This window comes from Diadema setosum, chromosome 8, assembly GCF_964275005.1.
Source record: "Diadema setosum chromosome 8, eeDiaSeto1, whole genome shotgun sequence".
In the NCBI taxonomy this organism is placed as follows: domain Eukaryota; kingdom Metazoa; phylum Echinodermata; class Echinoidea; order Diadematoida; family Diadematidae; genus Diadema; species Diadema setosum.
The window spans coordinates 20,659,328-20,677,296 of record NC_092692.1 but is presented as its reverse complement, the minus strand read 5'-3'; the positions used below and the strand labels follow the sequence as shown (position 1 = coordinate 20,677,296).

The 17,969-nt window shown below is 38.8% G+C and overlaps 1 protein-coding gene and 1 non-coding gene across 2 annotated transcripts in view; both read right to left on the bottom strand.

Moving 5' to 3' along the window:
• Positions 1–6,582: 6,582 nt before the first annotated feature.
• The window catches only part of LOC140231667 (transmembrane channel-like protein 7), a 40,639-nt gene continuing 29,252 nt past the window's right edge, over positions 6,583–17,969 (bottom strand). Inside the window, exons 9-17 of the mRNA XM_072311822.1 lie at positions 17,171–17,332; positions 15,862–16,028; positions 13,531–13,645; positions 12,971–13,068; positions 12,414–12,521; positions 11,420–11,626; positions 9,973–10,128; positions 8,625–8,703; positions 6,583–6,759 (exon numbers count right to left, since the gene is read on the bottom strand). Of these exons, the coding sequence (XP_072167923.1) occupies positions 6,583–6,759; positions 8,625–8,703; positions 9,973–10,128; positions 11,420–11,626; positions 12,414–12,521; positions 12,971–13,068; positions 13,531–13,645; positions 15,862–16,028; positions 17,171–17,332 (1,269 nt within the window). The remainder of the gene's footprint in view (positions 6,760–8,624; positions 8,704–9,972; positions 10,129–11,419; positions 11,627–12,413; positions 12,522–12,970; positions 13,069–13,530; positions 13,646–15,861; positions 16,029–17,170; positions 17,333–17,969) is intronic.
• Trnai-gau (transfer RNA isoleucine (anticodon GAU)) lies at positions 16,182–16,254 on the bottom strand. Its single transcript has one exon. It is a non-coding gene; the product is annotated as a tRNA-Ile (tRNA).

Here is a 17,969-nt window from a genome sequence, read left to right as displayed (position 1 = left end):
TGTTAGTTTTATTTGTCGGAATTAAGCGGAAAAGTGATAAAACAGGCTTTCCAGGATGGTACAGTTTAAACATTTTCACATGAAACAGCTGATTTACACTTGCACAAGTTTCTGCACGGGATTGACTTTTGTTTTACATGCTTTATCATCAAGTGAAACTTCATTACATTTAATAAATACGCAAAATTTGATTAATATTATGTTAGCGTTCAAAATGAATCTTCAGATTGCTCAGCAAGATGGCGGTGTCGAACATTGATTATCAAAGGCACAAATGCACCTGTGAAATTCTTTTGTACATCAATAGAAATCTGACAACTGTTTGAATAATTACAGCCAGTTGGAACTCCAACTCTTAAACCTCCTTGCTCACACCCTATTAAATGCCAGAGTGTTGTACTCTGCTGTTTGTGTATGCTTGTGTGGGAGTGCACGATTGCTGGCCTGATAAAATCATTATCATCTTTTTAATATTACCCTTATCATCATTTTGATAAAACACTGTATTATCACATCTTTATCAAATTCCACAATTTTTCCTACTAAGCTATATCCCTGTGCATTGTAGGAACAATAGGTGTGAAAGATATTGCATGAAAACTTGCTAAGAGATATGTTTGCAGTAAGATAAACAGTAGCTAATCTTGTCTGCTATAATCTCTTACCACATCAATTCACACAGCTACCAGTTTTTTAATTCCCTCATGTCAACATTTATCTCTCTTTTTTACCACTCATATCCTGCTTCTGTACAGTATACATGTGTACAAAGAAACATAAGCCATGAAGTAATATTGAAAGACTTTTATTCATTCTGAACACTCGCTGAAAACAGCAGCAAACATTCAAAAAGAATTTAACAAAGTAGAGAAATTTACAGATAGAAGCTCTGTGTAAATATGAAAATATGTTCATTCTATATACACAACATGTATCTATTAACATGCAAACATTTAATCAAGAAGTTCACACAAAATTGAAGCTGACTCTGACAAAAAAAAAACAAACAAAAAAACCACACACACACCTACCCACCAAAAGAATCATTTCATTGCATGCACAGACTAACATTTATAATCTGCAGAAACCGCAAACCGCATTCTTCATGTAAACCCGACGTTTGGAGCCATCTGCTCTCTGCAAGGCATTGGTACAGCTCATTTGGCCAATTACACAAACTAAAACATAAATTCCCCCTAAAACAGGCTTGAACGCTTGCTGCAATCCGTGCCATTCTGTGCTGATTTGTTGCATGATGTGACAACATAACATTATTACAATAAGCCAGTTCGGGGTTCCACTTTGAGCATGAGCAGAAAAAGGTCATCTGTACCCGCAGAGCATGTTGGTTTTTTATTCACCGAGATAAGCATCTGTGATGTAATGATTATTCAAGTGATCATTATGAGTGGTGCTTGCCAGCACATCCACCTGACAGCAAAAGTGGTATTTGACAATATCAATAGAAAAAGATTGTTGATGCATTCAATGCAAAATAATGAAATGGATGCTTTCCAAAGTGCTAATTGATGGATCATTCTGGTCACCTGGTCTACGCAAGTTCATTCTTTGTTTGAACATGACTGATGAATTCCATAAATTGTTGCGTGGGGTAAGCTAAAATACCTTCTCTCGCTTGAAAACTCGTGGAGTGCCTAATCAACTGAGAAAGAAGAAAGGTCATTTGTACCGATGTGCCCATGAGCTAACCCCGAACTGGCTTATTGGCTCTACCATTTGCCCTCAGCTATCTTATCTTATCTACATCACACGCTTAAAAAAAAAAAAAAAACGGGGGAAAAAACAACAACAGACAAATACAATTTAAAAAAAAATCAAAGACTGAAACATAAATAGTCTGAACAAGACCAATCTGCTGTTAACTCTAACTCTGGGATATTTGATAATGCAACTAATTTTTATGACAGGAATATACACTGTAGCATATTCAAAGGTTTCTGTTGCATTTCCACCTCATTTCTCTAGAAACAAATCAGCACTAAAATGGCATCAAAATGACATGGACATGAAGGAAGGATCCCCTGAACAAGAATCGATGTGACCGCGAATTCACTAAGAAGGCATCAAAATTAGACTGCATGCATTGTCTGCTACAGAGATGCCAAAATTAAATGCATAATTCACAGCAAAAATGCAATGTTTTTAGTAAAACAATGTTTTTGGTATAACACAGGCCATGCAAAAATTTCATAAAGGAAGGAAACAAACTGACTTTGAAACAGAAAGTTTGGTGTGGCCTAGGCATAACAAAGGACTGCAGTATAGACCAAGCAACAATACTCCCGCAAACAGTTCATTGAGCCTGTTGGAAATCATTTTTTAATACTGATCTCTCAGTGAGGCAGAAAAATGTGTTAAATCACACAATATCCACACTTAAGGCCTAGACAGAATACCTAAAATTGTTATTATATTTTGCGTCAATTTGAAAGGCAAAGTTCTTCCCTAGTGTATTTTATCTTAAAACAATCAAAAATTACAACAACAAAAAAAGCATCTGTCAAAGTATTATCCACCTGAAACACAACTAACAGGCAGTGGTCTTCCAACACTTTCTACTAATAAACTACAGGGTGTCAGCATGTCAATGATGCACTTTGTTCTCATCTTCATTTTTTCTCCTAGCTAATCAGTGGGCTTTCAGCAGTAGAGTCAAAATCATATGAAGCTAAGGATGAGCTTTCTGGCAGTACGCCTGATGACGAGACAATGTCATCAGCACAGCCTCTGAGAGAACTTTAGTGTGGCGCCCTCACGCAGTTTGACCAAGGAGGTTTGAGAAATGGAGTTTCAACTGGCTGTAAACATTCAAACAGCTGTCAGTTTTCTTTTGACGTACAAAAGAATTCCACAGGTGCATTTGTGACTTTGATGATTGGGGTTCGATGCCGCCGTCTTTCCGAGCAAAGAGACGATTCATTTGGAACGCTAAAATAATGTCGGCTATATTTTGTTTGTTTTTGTGTTAAAGGAAATTAAATTTCAGCTGATGATAAGGTATATGAAAAAGAAAGTAACTCCTGTCCAAGATTATGTCAAAAAGTGTAAATCTGAGTCGTACGTTGTGAAAATATTTGAACTGCAACCTTACTGAAAAGTTGATTTTATCATCTTTCTGATCGCTTCTGACAAATGAAACTGATATGGTATAATCTTCAAGTGTAGTTCTTTATTCATTTATATGTTAGATTAGTGTAAAAACATGTAAAGTCGGGTAATTTTAATTCTTATTTCATCAATTTTTGTAGAATTTTTATTCGCACATCCCTGTGTCTGTATACCTTTGTGTACCGCTCATGTTTCATAAGAAGGGACAGCGAAAAGTAATTACCATCATAAAGACATATCTTCCATTGAGAGTGACGAGTCATGATGCAATGCCACATGAATCAATTGTCTTCCTATCTGTGAGGCAGCTCCAGTTTAGCACATACTTCAAATATTTCTTAGTGGTGGCATCAAACATGGGATCAAAGGAAATAACACTGTTGTTACTTCATCTCTTGAACCTCCTTGGTTTGACACAGCAACACAGTGACAGCTCTGCTGTTTTATGCTGGTGGTGTCTAGGATCCTTCAAGGTATGTGGGGGAAACAAATGTCAGAAGAAAGTGCTATGAACATATGCTTTCTTTTGTGACCGACTACGTGAGGACACCATATCATTTTGTTTTGAGTGAGCTGGAGCTCCCTTGGCAGCAGGAAAAGCAAAAACATAATCAACAGCATAAATAGAAATGTCAGCTCAGAACACAATTTTTGACAATTATACCTGTTAAATAACTGTCAATAAAGATGAAATTGAAAAGAACAAACAACTCACATATAAATATTTATGACACCTTAACATCCTTTTATAGCAGAGGCGTACTATATTTACTTATCTTTTATCTATTAAATTGTGTAGAACATTTTCGCTGGTACACACATTCAGTTAACAAGTGGGGATCTACATTGACAGTCTAATCAGCCATGCAATTTCTAGCAGTTTCTCTTCTCATAAATCCTAATGTAGACATATGTAACTGATGTAAATACCTACTAAAGACTTTACTCCCCAGATAAATGACAGCAGGCATGTGATCTACATGACATACCTCAATCATGGAAGGATATATTCATCAATGTATGCTCTACTGCTTTCTGACTGACGTATTGCATAAATACTGCACTACAAAAACAAAATATGGTGATAGAGGGGATATTTCCACACCTATTCTATCAAAGTGAAACATACCGGTATCCTAGCCCTGCATTCAAACACAAATCAACAATGTCATTAAACCTGAAAGATATTTCATTGCGCGATGCATAATCATCCACACTGTATCTTTAAAAATATTGTGAAAGACAGAGAGGATTTGAAATTTGAAAGACAATCACAAAATAAGGCAATAATCATTTGATGAATACATTTCTCATTTTAAGTACTAGTCATATGTATGAGTAATACCACGAAACTGCATTTTCCTTTTCTTGTAACAACGTCCTTCTACTTCTAAGAGGCAGCTCTCTATTCATACACGAAAACACCCAAGCAGTTTGTCCCTTTGATACTACTGAGGTTAGAAGTCACGGTCGAACCAGGTTTCAAGCGATCCATTCACATTTCATATCAACTAGGTACTAAATATTCACTTCAAACATCAAGAGTGCAGACAGTCCGACAGACTTTTAAGGTCAGATATCCCTTTTGCATATGTCATAAAATTCTGCATGGTTGAAGAATAATGTCTCCCGACATCACATATGAAATCTTGGTGGAGTTTTTAAAAATGAAATGAAAAACTAACTCATTGTCACTCAAGAATATGCCCCTTTTATACCAAGGATAATGGTTGGGTTGTTTTCTTATTGGGGGAGAGGGGTCCGAATAATTCAATTGGAAATCTATAGCATTGTTTCCACTCCACCATAAAGAAGTTTCTACTTTTATTATTCTGAGAAAAGGTCTGAATTACCTACCTTTACAATATACCAGCTAATGAAAGGAATTTTATTTTCAGGGCTGCCAGAGGGACACAAAACTTTTGTGAGAAAATACCTGTACTTCACGTAAGTTACGCACAGATTGCTGATTCTCTCCCACAGCTCTCGACGAGCTCAAAGTGATGATAAAATTCAAAGCACAAATTCAAAGACAACAACAAATCTCTCACAAACATTAATCATTCCCCACTATCTTCACACATTGTACCCTGTAAGAAGTTACTACACTCTGTGAAGATGATATCTTTAAGTTTAAATTTCACAGGAAGATAGCTGGAGAGAAAGAGAGACGACCAAACCTCAAATAAACTGAAATGTACAAACTCTTATCTATATTATGATATAGCACTCTGCGATATTTACAAAACACACAATCTGCATTACTTCTTGCATGCATCAGCTGATCAACAGTTAGAAAATTACTTTTTAAATTTTCTTCAGCAAAACCATGCAGAGTATTTACATTATAGCTTTTTCACAATCATTTACAAGTATGATACAAATTCCAGATTTTGTTTTATTCATCATTCCTCTTTTTTTTTTTGAATTCTTATGGATGCATCCATTTTCAGATATCAAATTTGCATGGCAACTGCATAATTTAGCTTCCAGGTCAAAGACTGAAGTAGCAGTTGGATATACCCTAGGTGACACAGGACTTATAACATATGGGAAGTATTCTATAATATAGCATGACCCTATTTGTATCATTCATTACCCAGTAATTTCCCCGCCATGCGTTTCATCCCTTCAAGGGGCAGTCATGGGAACTTTGCCTACTCACTGGAAGACAGGATATAGCTTGTGTAGGTTCACGTCAATGAATATATGTTTAGCTCCAGTAAAAGCACAAATATAAAATATTGTAATTCTCGAATTTTGGAAAGCTTTTTAGTTTTCTTGTCTCTTTTTCCTTTTTTTAAAATTATTTCTGCATCATATACGTACAATAATCATATTCATGTGGAAGTTTGTTCTTTCTACAGAGGTTTACCATTAATATCAATATAAAAGCAATATAGTGATTTCATTTCCAGGAAAGGCATGGAAAATTTTGAAAACATCACCGGCAATAGAACTCATGATATTATACAATGTATCAACTTACAGGCAGTCTTTAGGGTCACCTAACAGCACCTAATAGCACTGTTCTTTAAACGTTCCCCCAAGGATAAGCAATGTACAGGCATTTCCTAGATTCTGTATCCTTCCAAGTTCCAATATGGACACATCCAGATATATGAATGGAAGGGGGGGGGGGTGAGAGAAAACTTGCCGATGAATTGAATATCTGCAAACAAAATTGAAAATTAATCAACCAAGAAAAACTTTGTCTGATGTCTATCTTTTCAAAATGTGCACAGTAATTTTCTTTTACTGCATTTTTCTCACACTTTGCTTTGTTGTGTCTTGTCATTTGCATAAAATGCATGAGCATAAATACTATAAACCCAATCAGGATAAAAGAAACAAAGAAATCAAATCGCACCATCATCTCACACTAACAGCATCTGAACCATTGTACTGATGAGGATATCATGATGTCATCGTCTTCCTGGCAACCGTTTCCTTTCACTGGCCAGGAGCAAACGGGTGCTTGTCCACCGGCCCGCCCTCGCTCCACGCGTCCGATGGGTTCCGCGGGGGCCCCATCGACAACTCTTTTTTCCGTGATTTCTTGTGACCCTTGGTAGTGGTGGGGTCAAGCTCATTGAGCCTTGCCAGCAGAAAGTGCTTGTCACGACCCTCCTACGCACACATAAGAAAAATTAGTTTAAAAGAGAAGAAGGCACAACCAGCATTACCCTACATAAGATTGAGTGATGCTTTGAGTCAACAAAGACATGTGGAAGAGGGCACTTTGTCAAACTATCATACAACCAGGGTCTTGAGGTCATTACAGATTACTCAATGTTGACATAACACACCTCAAAACGCTTTGTAAGAAAGTCAGACATTACACATCATGCACATTAGTCATTGATGTTGGCACAACCCTTGTAAACAGGTATATTCATGATGGTTGCCTTTGTTAACCTTTACCTTGTGTCCACACTTTGAATTGATTTTAATCAACATATCATCTTCACACTTTGACTTGATTTTAATCAACAAATCATCTTCTATCAATTTCTATCTTCATAAATCAACACAACTTGAAATCTTGTGTTAAAATATTTTGGACATCACTAGAATTTATAATCAAGGGTACATACTTGATATGATTATCACTTTCACCATCATGTCTAGTTTTATCATAATAACCATCATTCATGCCATACTCATTACCATCATCATTGGCATCATTATCATCATCATTATCCACTGCACCATCAATGCCAACATCATCATTACCATCATTATTGTCATCATGATCATCAATACCAAACACCACTGCCATCACCTACATCATCATCATTAGTAGTATCATCAGCATTACCATCATCATCACTTCCACCATCATTACCATCATCATCATAATCACTGCCTTTGTCAGTATCATCATAATCAATATCATTATCAATACCATCTTCATCACCATTAAAGCCCAAAGAAAGTTCTGGTACGCCTGCAAAAGTTGTCAAATTTTGCTCCAAAATGTGAACGTATGCCTAGGAAATGTGCGGAATAACGCTGTAATAACAAGATATTCGATGGGTAACGACGAAAATAGGAAATATTAACCAAAAACGTTCAGTCTCAGAACTTACCCGAACGGGGTCAGGCTAGACTCGAACTCGGGGATAACTCGGCCTCGCTTTGCTGGACGGCGGGATGAGTTGTATTGGTTGTCCCTCTGGATTGTACAGCGTTGTACTATGCATATGGGAGCGGCCTGTATAAACTACATTGTAGCGTTCTGGCTACTCGCAGTAATAGTCCGAGTTGTTACAACGTGCGCATCAAAAACCTCTTTGGCGCGCATGCAAAATTAGTGTGCGCCTCTCAAGCACCTCTAAAAACAATCAAAGACGCTTGATAAACAACAACAAAAACTTCAAAGACCGCGCGTCTCGGCAACTGAGGTGATGTGCGTATACTAGTAGGCTTGAGGACCGCGCGCTGTCCATTTGTTTTGTACAGGATTAGCACGCACTTTCCTGTCTGCTCATCAAGGCCTCGTTTGGTACCCGTAGTATAGAGTACTGATGAACATGGCGATCACGAACTGTGTGTAAATTGTCTGAAATAGGGTCGAGTTTTCCCTGAGACCGAGTTAGTCTGGAGCCTTCTGGAATAAAAGTCGGTCTACCGACTTTTATTATTTTTCTCAAAATACTCCAAAACGACTCATCATTCCGGCAAACCGCGTCAGCCAGGTAAGTTTCTTTGTAGACTCTTTCGATATATTGCAAGCAAATATGAAATGGTGCCAGACGGGTTCTCAGGCCCTTACCAGAACTTTGTTTTCACTTTAACAATGCCACCTTCATCATCATCATTACCATCATCATCAGTACCATCATCCCTGCCATCACCTTCGTTATCATAAACATCATCATCATTACTATTACTGATACTAACATTATCATCACCAGCATTACCATCATCCATACCATCATCATCACCATCACTGGTGCCATTATCATTATCATTATCTCACCACTACATACCATGATGAGTTGTTCCTTGAGGAGGAGTACCATGTCCCGATGTGCTGATGAGATGGCCTGGAAATAGTAGAGGGCCAGCCTGCAATTGGTGAAAAGATGGAGGCCATTAGTATCTCACAAGTCAGCCGAGCTTGGTGAAACAAACAACAGCAGAGAATGATAAATATGCCTTCGACCTTGCATGTCTTGTTGCAACATGGGTGGACCAAATATGCTAGTAACTCATAGAAAAGAGACACAACATCACATGATTTGGCATAATTGGTACACCCAAGTGCAATCCTATACTTCATATAGCAATAAAATTTCACTCTCTAATTTGGTGAATGCCATAACTTTTTAAGGAGTGGTCACTTACTCTTATTTGCCCTTCAAAATGTGAAATAAATCTTTACTCAACTCCACTGCTGATATCAGACATGGCAAATAACAAATTTGTTCATATCTACAAGTTTACACAACACTTTAGAATAAACCAATAAGTGGAGCTGTAGTAGCTCAGCAGATAAGAGCATAGATTTCAATCATGAGGTTCTTGGTTCAAGCAGGGAAGTCCTCTGGCTGCAGTGGCCATGTCACTAGTGAAGGTAATCCAACTTCACTGTCTAATCCCTCATAGAGAGGACTGACAAGCGTTGGTCCTGTGGTTACTGGTTTGCAAGCATTCGTTGCTTCTCAAGCAACCACGTGAAACAAATCATGACGCATAATCTCAAAGCCAAAATATAGATCTCAGGACTCAAATTCATCTTCTACTATTTGGAATTTGCTTGCAATAGAATGAAAGAATCTACCAAGAAACTTACCTGGCTGACATGATTTGCAAGGATGATAAGTTGTTTTGGGAGTTTTTTGAGATTAAAAGTGTAGAATACTTTTGATCGCAGTACACAACTTTTATTCCAGAAAAGCCCTCCCCATTCAGCATTGCGGACAAGTAGAAAGTTATGTGATAGTAGTTTATGTCCTACCAATCATATTTTCCAATGGGCTCTATGCAATTCACTCTAGCGCGGGAGATCATTGAGTACTACTGTTTTCTGATATGTCAATTATCAATAATTGACTATAACAAATTATGTAGCCACCACGATCGGGTATGAGCTTACACTGTTGTCCTTCCGGAGAACCTTTTTTTGCTTGTATTTTACACTTTCGTTGTCAACCAACCAAAATTGTACAAAGTGTATTTACTACATTGCTATTTCAAACATTGCTAGTACATATTGACACTTTTCATACCAAGAATTGACAGTTCGGCAGGCATGTGAGAACTATGTTTTCACTTTAAACAAAGAGGGATCTATGTGGCGCCCTCAACAATAGTGGCTCGACGAAATATACTCACAGGAGAATGATGATGAGGGGAACGACGAAAGCTGCCGAGCCGATGAACTCAAAGACCTGCTCCAGAAAGTTGTCCCAGGTGTCGATGGTCATGACCAGCTCACTCCACATGGAATCGAGGCCTCGGAACGGACCACACCCTCTGGACGGACTGATTCTGCTTGCAGGAAAAGTAGGAGACAGAAAAAGAGTGAGAGAGAAAGAGAAAGAGATAGAGGAAGAAATAGTGAGAGACAAAGAGAGATCATATTCAGTGATTCCCCTTGTTTCTGGGAAGATACAGTGGTAGGTTTCCACACATTTGTATGGTTTCTGTTCTATTCGGCTTCTCTCTTTCCTTAGCTAAGGCAGCATGCCAAGGTACTAAATATCCCTCTCCCTCTCTCTTTCCCTCCATCTTGTTACCTCCGCCAAGGAAGGAGGAGGTTAAGTGATCATCAGCGTTGGCTTGTCTGTTTGCAAAATAACTCAAAAAGTTGAGTACAAATTAGATGAAACTTGCATAGTAAGTCAATATTGACACAAGGAGCACCTCATTCAATTTTGGTAGTGATCCCGGAATTTGTAAGAATTTTTGAAGGATTTTTCATCTTTTGGCACATAAGGTCAACGAACTTGGGGTTCAAACTGTGCGTACTGGAGGTTTACATATGCGCACTAATTTGCATACTCTGCTTGGGCAAGGTGCCATGCAACGATGTAAACAAAATGCTTCTATTTTGGGAAATTGCATGCATGTAAGGGTGGAAATGAGTTGCTGGCTTGGCGGAGGTCTGTGCTTTCCGAGTGCTTCTCTAGTTGCAACATTCATCACTAATTGAACTTAACTGGATCCACAGTTTGCCTCCACACATTTCAAATTGTTTACAAATTAAAGAAAGATGAGTAAAAGGGAAAAATTATGAAAATTGTGAAGTCCAAATTACATTTGAGAAATTATAAGCATTTACACTTGGGTGTACTAGTAATCTGTGTTAGATATGGACTTAATGGTGAACAGCTTAACATTGGTCAGATACACCGATATCAATGTAGGCCTGTTATGCCACTTCTCCTTTAGCATGAACTAACTAGAAGTCATGTCATGATCAAAACAAAACAAAACAAAACAAAAGGCATGCAGCCTAGACATTGAGGAGCACATTGTGTATTGATTTCAGCAGGGAGGTGTTTTCCACCTCCCTGATTTCAGCATGGCAGGGGCATTCTGCCATAGGCATTGAAGCCATGAGCACCACAGCAGCAGTGTGGGGGGAAAGTATAAAGAATGCTGGGGGGCATGTCATGAAGCATTTTGTCTGACACATTTGTCTAACAAATTTGCTCTTCTCAACCAATCAGAAGCAAGGATTTCAGTAGCTTATAACAGTTTGTCAGAAAAAAAAATTATCGGACAAAATGCTTCATGAAGTGCCCCCCAGGTCTGGCCGGCTGGGATGACCACTCACGAGGAGATGGAGTAGCCGATCGGGATGAGGCAAATGAGGAAAGTGACCAGCAGGATGACCATGAAGAAGATGCCCGACCGGGTGGCCCGGAAGGGGCGGGACGACGGCACCATGTTGTACAGCAGGCTCCACTTCTTGAAGTAGAAGAAGATGAAGCACTTGAGGACGCAGATGGCGGGCAGGATGGGGCTGTAGAATGATCCCACCCTGGATGGGGACAGGGAGAGAGGATTTTGAGGAGAAAACAAACCATGAATTGTGACCACTTGCATGACGAAGCAACTGAATACTGCCCAGAAAAGATTTTTGGAGTTAAAGTCTCATTGTGCAAGTGGATATTCCCAACTTTTAAATATTGCACATCTTTGCAAAACGAAATGTTCACAATGCAACAAATGATTTTCTGAAAGCAGCCATGTAGGAATGCTACTTCTGAGCAAGGGGGCTTTGAGGTTAGGGTCTATGGCAACTATTGAGCAACCTTTTTTGTGTATGTAACAAGGAGGGGATTGGAAACTTGATTGCAACCAATCTAAAGGGATAACAAGATTAACCAAAACAATATGCTCACTAGCAACATTCTCTCCATGATTAGGTCAAAGCATTTAAGCCTTACTGCAAACTTGTTAAAATCCTCCAATGTGTTTTCATGCACATTTTTTTTTTAATGTATATATTTCCTTAGTACAAAATAGAAATTGAGAAATGTCCCCCCCCCCCCAAAAAAAAAAAAAAAAAAAAAGGCAACAAAACTATAAAAAACGCTACTTCATATTTGACTTTATGCTTCGGAACTTTGAACTTACAATGAAAAGAGAAAACTCAGCTTTCAAGGAGAAAATCTCCCCAAATCAGACAAATCAACAGGTCTTTTCTTCTTTCTTTGGTTGAAGTCCATTATATGTACCAGTCAATTCTTGACTTACTATAAGGGAAACCCAATGTTCTTCTTTATTTTCTTACTCACAAATGTAAACAAGGGGAAAGCTCTTACCAGCACAAGGCTTGGGAGTAGACTATGGCGAGCACGTTCTTAGGGATCTCAAACTCCATGTTTCCCAGTGCCTGGGCTATGCCACAGTGACAGTATTTTGCTGCAAGCCTGTATAGAGTGTCGGGAGAGAAAGTGGGAGAGAAAGAGACAATGGACAGAAGATGAGTTGGAGGGATGCAACAAGACAACCAGGGATAAAAATACAAGAAAACATTAACATAAAGAAGATTATTAGAGCTTCATGTTACATTATGTATCCTTTATTTAAAACAATAATGCTTCTGAATGCGAATGACAATGGAAATAAGTCTAATATTGCCAGAAACAAAACAATACAAAACATACACTAAGAAAGAAAAATCTGTTAAATGCAAATTATACAAATGAAAAGTACTGGAAAAACCATGGAAAATGTTGAAAATATTATTGCATTTTTTTCTTTCTAACTGAAAGAGAAAGAATTGAATGTGAGTACTAAGTATGTTGTAGAAGGTAACTTGGTATGACACTTCCGAATAACATAATAAACATACAAAACAGACAATGAAATCACTTACTTTCGTGGAAATTCTACTAAGACAATGACAAGCAACACAGCAGCAAAGTCAGTGATCGTCAGCTTGTAAAACTCTTGACCAATGTATGTCTCCCAGCACTGAAACAGGGAGAAAGAGAGAAAAAGGCCTTACTAACACAGGTTCAATAATTCTCTTTCATCTATCCATTCTCTTGGGGAAAAGATGAACAGGTTTAAAAAAAAAAAAAGTCACTTGGAAATGAGCATATCAATGTTCTGGTCAGCCATTAAACAGTTCCCCACAGTCTCACATCCAAATCAGTCATTTTTCAAAGAGCTACTGGCCAACTAGTGTGCTACATGCAAATCAAAAGGCAAAATAAGTCTCTAATAATAATGTAAGTTAAGGAAGACTTATACATTCTCTTGTCCGGTACACAAGGCAACATTCAAATGTTCAAAATTAGGGAGATTTGGCAGTTTTGAAATTAGACAAAGACAATGAAAGCTCATCCCCCCCTAAAAAAAAAAAAAGTATCATAACATTACGAGAAAACAAAACATTAATTGAAAAAGCCCTTCCTTTACACAGTGACTTACTCTCAGATCACTGGGGCAGATGTTGCAGGCTTCCGTGGCCGTCCCCGGGCAGACGACCTGGGGGTAGAGGGAAAGGAAGAGGACCACCAGGGATGCCAACCTCAAGAATACCGTCCTGAAAGTGAGGAGGAAAAAGAAAAAGGGAGGTTTCAAGATATAAGTCTGCTACCAGATACTGTATACGCCTCATATTCGGCGAGTCTAATTTTTTGCAAATTGGGACTTCCCAATGATTTCGCGAGTGTTTAAATTTGCAATTGTGGAGTACGATATACCGAAAAGAGAAATTTATATGTGCACATCACATTCATGCCGGGATCCAAGTCGATATTTTTGCATGTTTTAAAATTAGCGAATAGCACCTGACTCACGAAATTTGCAAAATTAACCTCATGAAATATTTGGCAAATACAGTTTACATTTCATGATATAATCTCTGATAAGACAACAGCTGCGCATAGGTGCATTACCATCATACATTCCACTGCTCTCTCAAGAGATCAATTCATTTGAAAAGGAATACCTAAACAACAAGGCAAGTGCCAAATTGTGTCTCGCCCATTCGCGTACAAGGAATTAATATTCTTTATAACTCCCAGAAGTTACTTGACCTGCTTATGACCTTTGACCTTGTGGTGACCATCAACACCCCAAGGGACATTTACCATCCAAGTTTGGTCACAAACGGACAAAGGGATCAAAAGTAATGAGCTATAATCGAAATGCGCCATAAAAACTTAACATTGGGCCCTAAAAATTTGTTGACCCCTTTTTGTGACCTTTGACCTTGTGATGACCTTTAACTCCCCAAGGGACATCTACCGTCCAAGTTTGGACACAAATGGACATGGGGATCAAAAGTTATGAGCCACAATCAAAACGCGCCCTAAAAACATAACATTGGGCCCTAAAAGTTTGTTGACCCCTGTATGTGACCTTTGACCTTGTGACGACCTTCACCTCCCCAAGGGACATCTTCCATCCAAGTTTGGTCACAAACGGACAAAGGGATCAAAAGTTATGAGCCATAAACGAAATGCGCCCTAAAAACTTAACATTGGGCCCTAAAAGTTTGTTGACCCCTGTCTGTGACCTTTGACCTTGTGGTAACCTTCAACTTCCCAAGAGACATCTACCATCACCCAAGTTTGATTGCCATTGTAGCAACATGTGCTGAGTTACTTGCAAGTAAACTTTAACATATGACCTCAAACGACCTTTGACTCTATCATGTGACCTCTTACGGCACCATAACATGAAGGTACCCCCAGTGCATCCATCACCCAAGTTTGATTGCCATTGTAGCAACATGTGTCGAGTTACGTGTGATAAGAGAGTCTTGCATGTAAACTTTAACGTATGACCTCAAATGACCTTTGACCTTATCCTGTGACCTCCAACGGCACCATAACATGAAGGTACCCCCAGTACATCTATGACCCAAGTTAGGTTGTAATCCAAGCAACTTATGTGAAGTTATTTCTCAAAAGAGAGTCTTGCAGGTAAACTTTAACATAGAAAAGAGAGTCTTGCACATTCTCTTTAATATATGACCTCAAATGACCTTTGACATCATCACATGACCTCCGACAACACCATAACATGAAGATACCCCTTGTGCTTCTATCACCCAAGTGTGGTTGCCATTGCTGTAACAGTTGCCAAGTTATGCATCATAAGAGAGTCTTGCAGGTAAATTTTAACATTTGTGACGGACGACGGACGGACGACGGACGGACGCCATTTGGATCCCTCAGTCTCGCCTTCACCTCCGGTGGGCGAGACAAAAATCATACATTGAGAAGCTAAGATGAGAAATATTACAACTGATATTATCTCCCCCATTTAAAGTATGCAAACAATAAGTATATAGGCTTACTAAAAATCAATATGAAAAGAAAGGCCATGAAAGATTGACTGACTAGCACCAGAAACAGGTTTTTATGTATAAAAATACTGAATGCATTTTGTGTGTGCGTGTGTGTTTGTGTGTGTGTGTTAAAACACAAGATAAGCTGTTCTCTGACCGAAACGTACCTTGGACCATTGAGTTTTCATTTATTCAACTTCGCCACTATGGAGGAGGGTAAGTACTTGTACAAGCAACCACAGGATTGATGCCTTTTTATAATCCCCCTCAACAGGATGAGACAACGGGGATAAAGAACCTTGAGCTACCATCAACGCCAACTCAAGATTGAGAGTCCATAGTGTAATTCAATGAGCTCCTACAGATTCTCATTTACGAATGTGATCAAGAGGCATCCATGAGTCCAAGTTTGTACAAAAAAGAATGACACTTGAATCACACATATATTTCTGCCCAGGTACCTGATCAAGGTTATGCTGATCTCGAACTGAGGGCTGTAGTCCTCGAAGCGGACGATGACGTTGAAGATGAGCGGGACGACGCCATTGAGCAAGGTGATGGTGATGGACGGCAGGTAGCTGATCAGCAGGCTGGCAAAGGCATCGGTGGTGACAGGTTTGCTGGAATTCTGAGGGACAGAGGGATGACAAGAAATGAACATAATGACAACTGGATAAAAACTTGATGAGAGTTGATTGACAAATTGCCCTGCATCGACGTAAATAAGCACTGAATTGATCAGTGTTTTAGTAGTAGCCATGATAAAAAATCATAGGCGTACATACTCGAGCGGGATTCGAACCCACGACCTCCTGATCATCGGACAGGCGTCATCTCCACTAGACCACCGAGCTTTCGCCCGACAGCAAGTGTTGGTTCCAATCCTTACAGCATGCAGCGGGTACTGCGTAATTATACAAATTCATGAAATTCTTCCGTCGAGATGCTTTCATTGCAACTGATTGACAAATTGCCCTGCATCGGTGTAAATAAGCACTGAATTGAACAGTGTTTTAGTAGTAGCCATGATAAAAAATCATGGGTGTACATACTCGAGTTACTGGGAATAAATGATGAATAGACTGACTCCCAAATGGATGAATAATTGGAAGGATAAATGTATGGTTGTCACAATATATTGCATATACAGTACAAGAATTTGTGTGTGTGTGTGTGTGTGTGTGTGTGTATACAGTAAGTAATACACAGGGATAGAGATGAAAATGGAAAGTGATTAACAGACAAAAAGTAGTTAGAAAGGATAATGGTGACATGGAGATAAAACCTTAAGATGGATAAATGGAAGTTAATGGGAGAAAAGATTGACTGATGGACAGATGAATGAATTAGGGGAAGGATGGATGACTTGATGCCACGTGTATATGTCTGCATACCATACACACTGTATATGGATCAGTGTAAGGATTAATGGGGATGATTGACAGATGATTAATGTAACAGGCGATAATGGCTTTTATAAAATGGGTTTAAGAACGAAGACAATTAGAAGCGCTGAAAGGAGTCATGCGTGCTCTTTTATTTAATTTGCTAAAAATGCACAAGAGTGCAAAAATTGTGCAGCAAAAAAGCATCACTGCACGCCTTGTTATAAAATTACTACACGCGTGAGGGTGCATTAGTGGAGATGCAGCGCACTCGAGGGTATCAACAACAGTGCAACATGCATGACATTGTAAATACTCAAGTAAGTTGCATCTCCACTACCATCATGAACATACTAAAATGAAAACATCCTTTGTAGTGACGTACCAAGACAGCAAAGTCTGTGGTAAAGTAGATGAGATACCCCGCCCCGGCCAGCACCATGATGACGAGTAGGTTGAGGAAGAGACGCAGAGTGTAGAGTTTGCACTTCTGACTCGTGGTTCGCTTGGCTCTCTTCAGGGCAAGGCGCTCTTCTTCCAAGGAGCTCTGCCACATCAAGGGATAAAGATATTAAAGTTTTAGCATTCGCATATTTCATTATTATTATCATTATTATCATCATCATCATCATCATCATCATCATCATCATCATCATCATCATCATCATCATCATTATTATCATTACAAACCTAAATCAAAAACCAGACTGAACAGTACAAAGGGATACACTGTACTGTACATGAAATGATAACAACATGTGGGCCAGGGCATGCAAAAATGCTGTATTCAAGGTATATTGAGATTCAAGTTTTTAATATTTCAGAAAAAATAATCTCTCTTCTCATGTCCATAGTGGCATGGTTCATTTATCTTCATTTGAGAAGCAAAAGTGCATTACTAATAGTCTTTATCACCTAATTTGAAAACATGCAGTCAAAAAGGGGCCTGATGAGCATTTGATCCTAGCAGCAACGTGGTCACAAGCAAAATGACCATGTTAAAACTTAAATAAATATCATCACTAGTCAAGTTCTCTTAACATCTTTCTGCTTCTCAACTGAGAATAATGTCACTCTGAATGGCTGTTTTTGTTTGTTTCCAGGTATCATTGGAGCGCAGGCATGCATGTGAATAACAGCTCACTTGCCCTCAACATGAACAGATGGATATATTTCACAGGGAA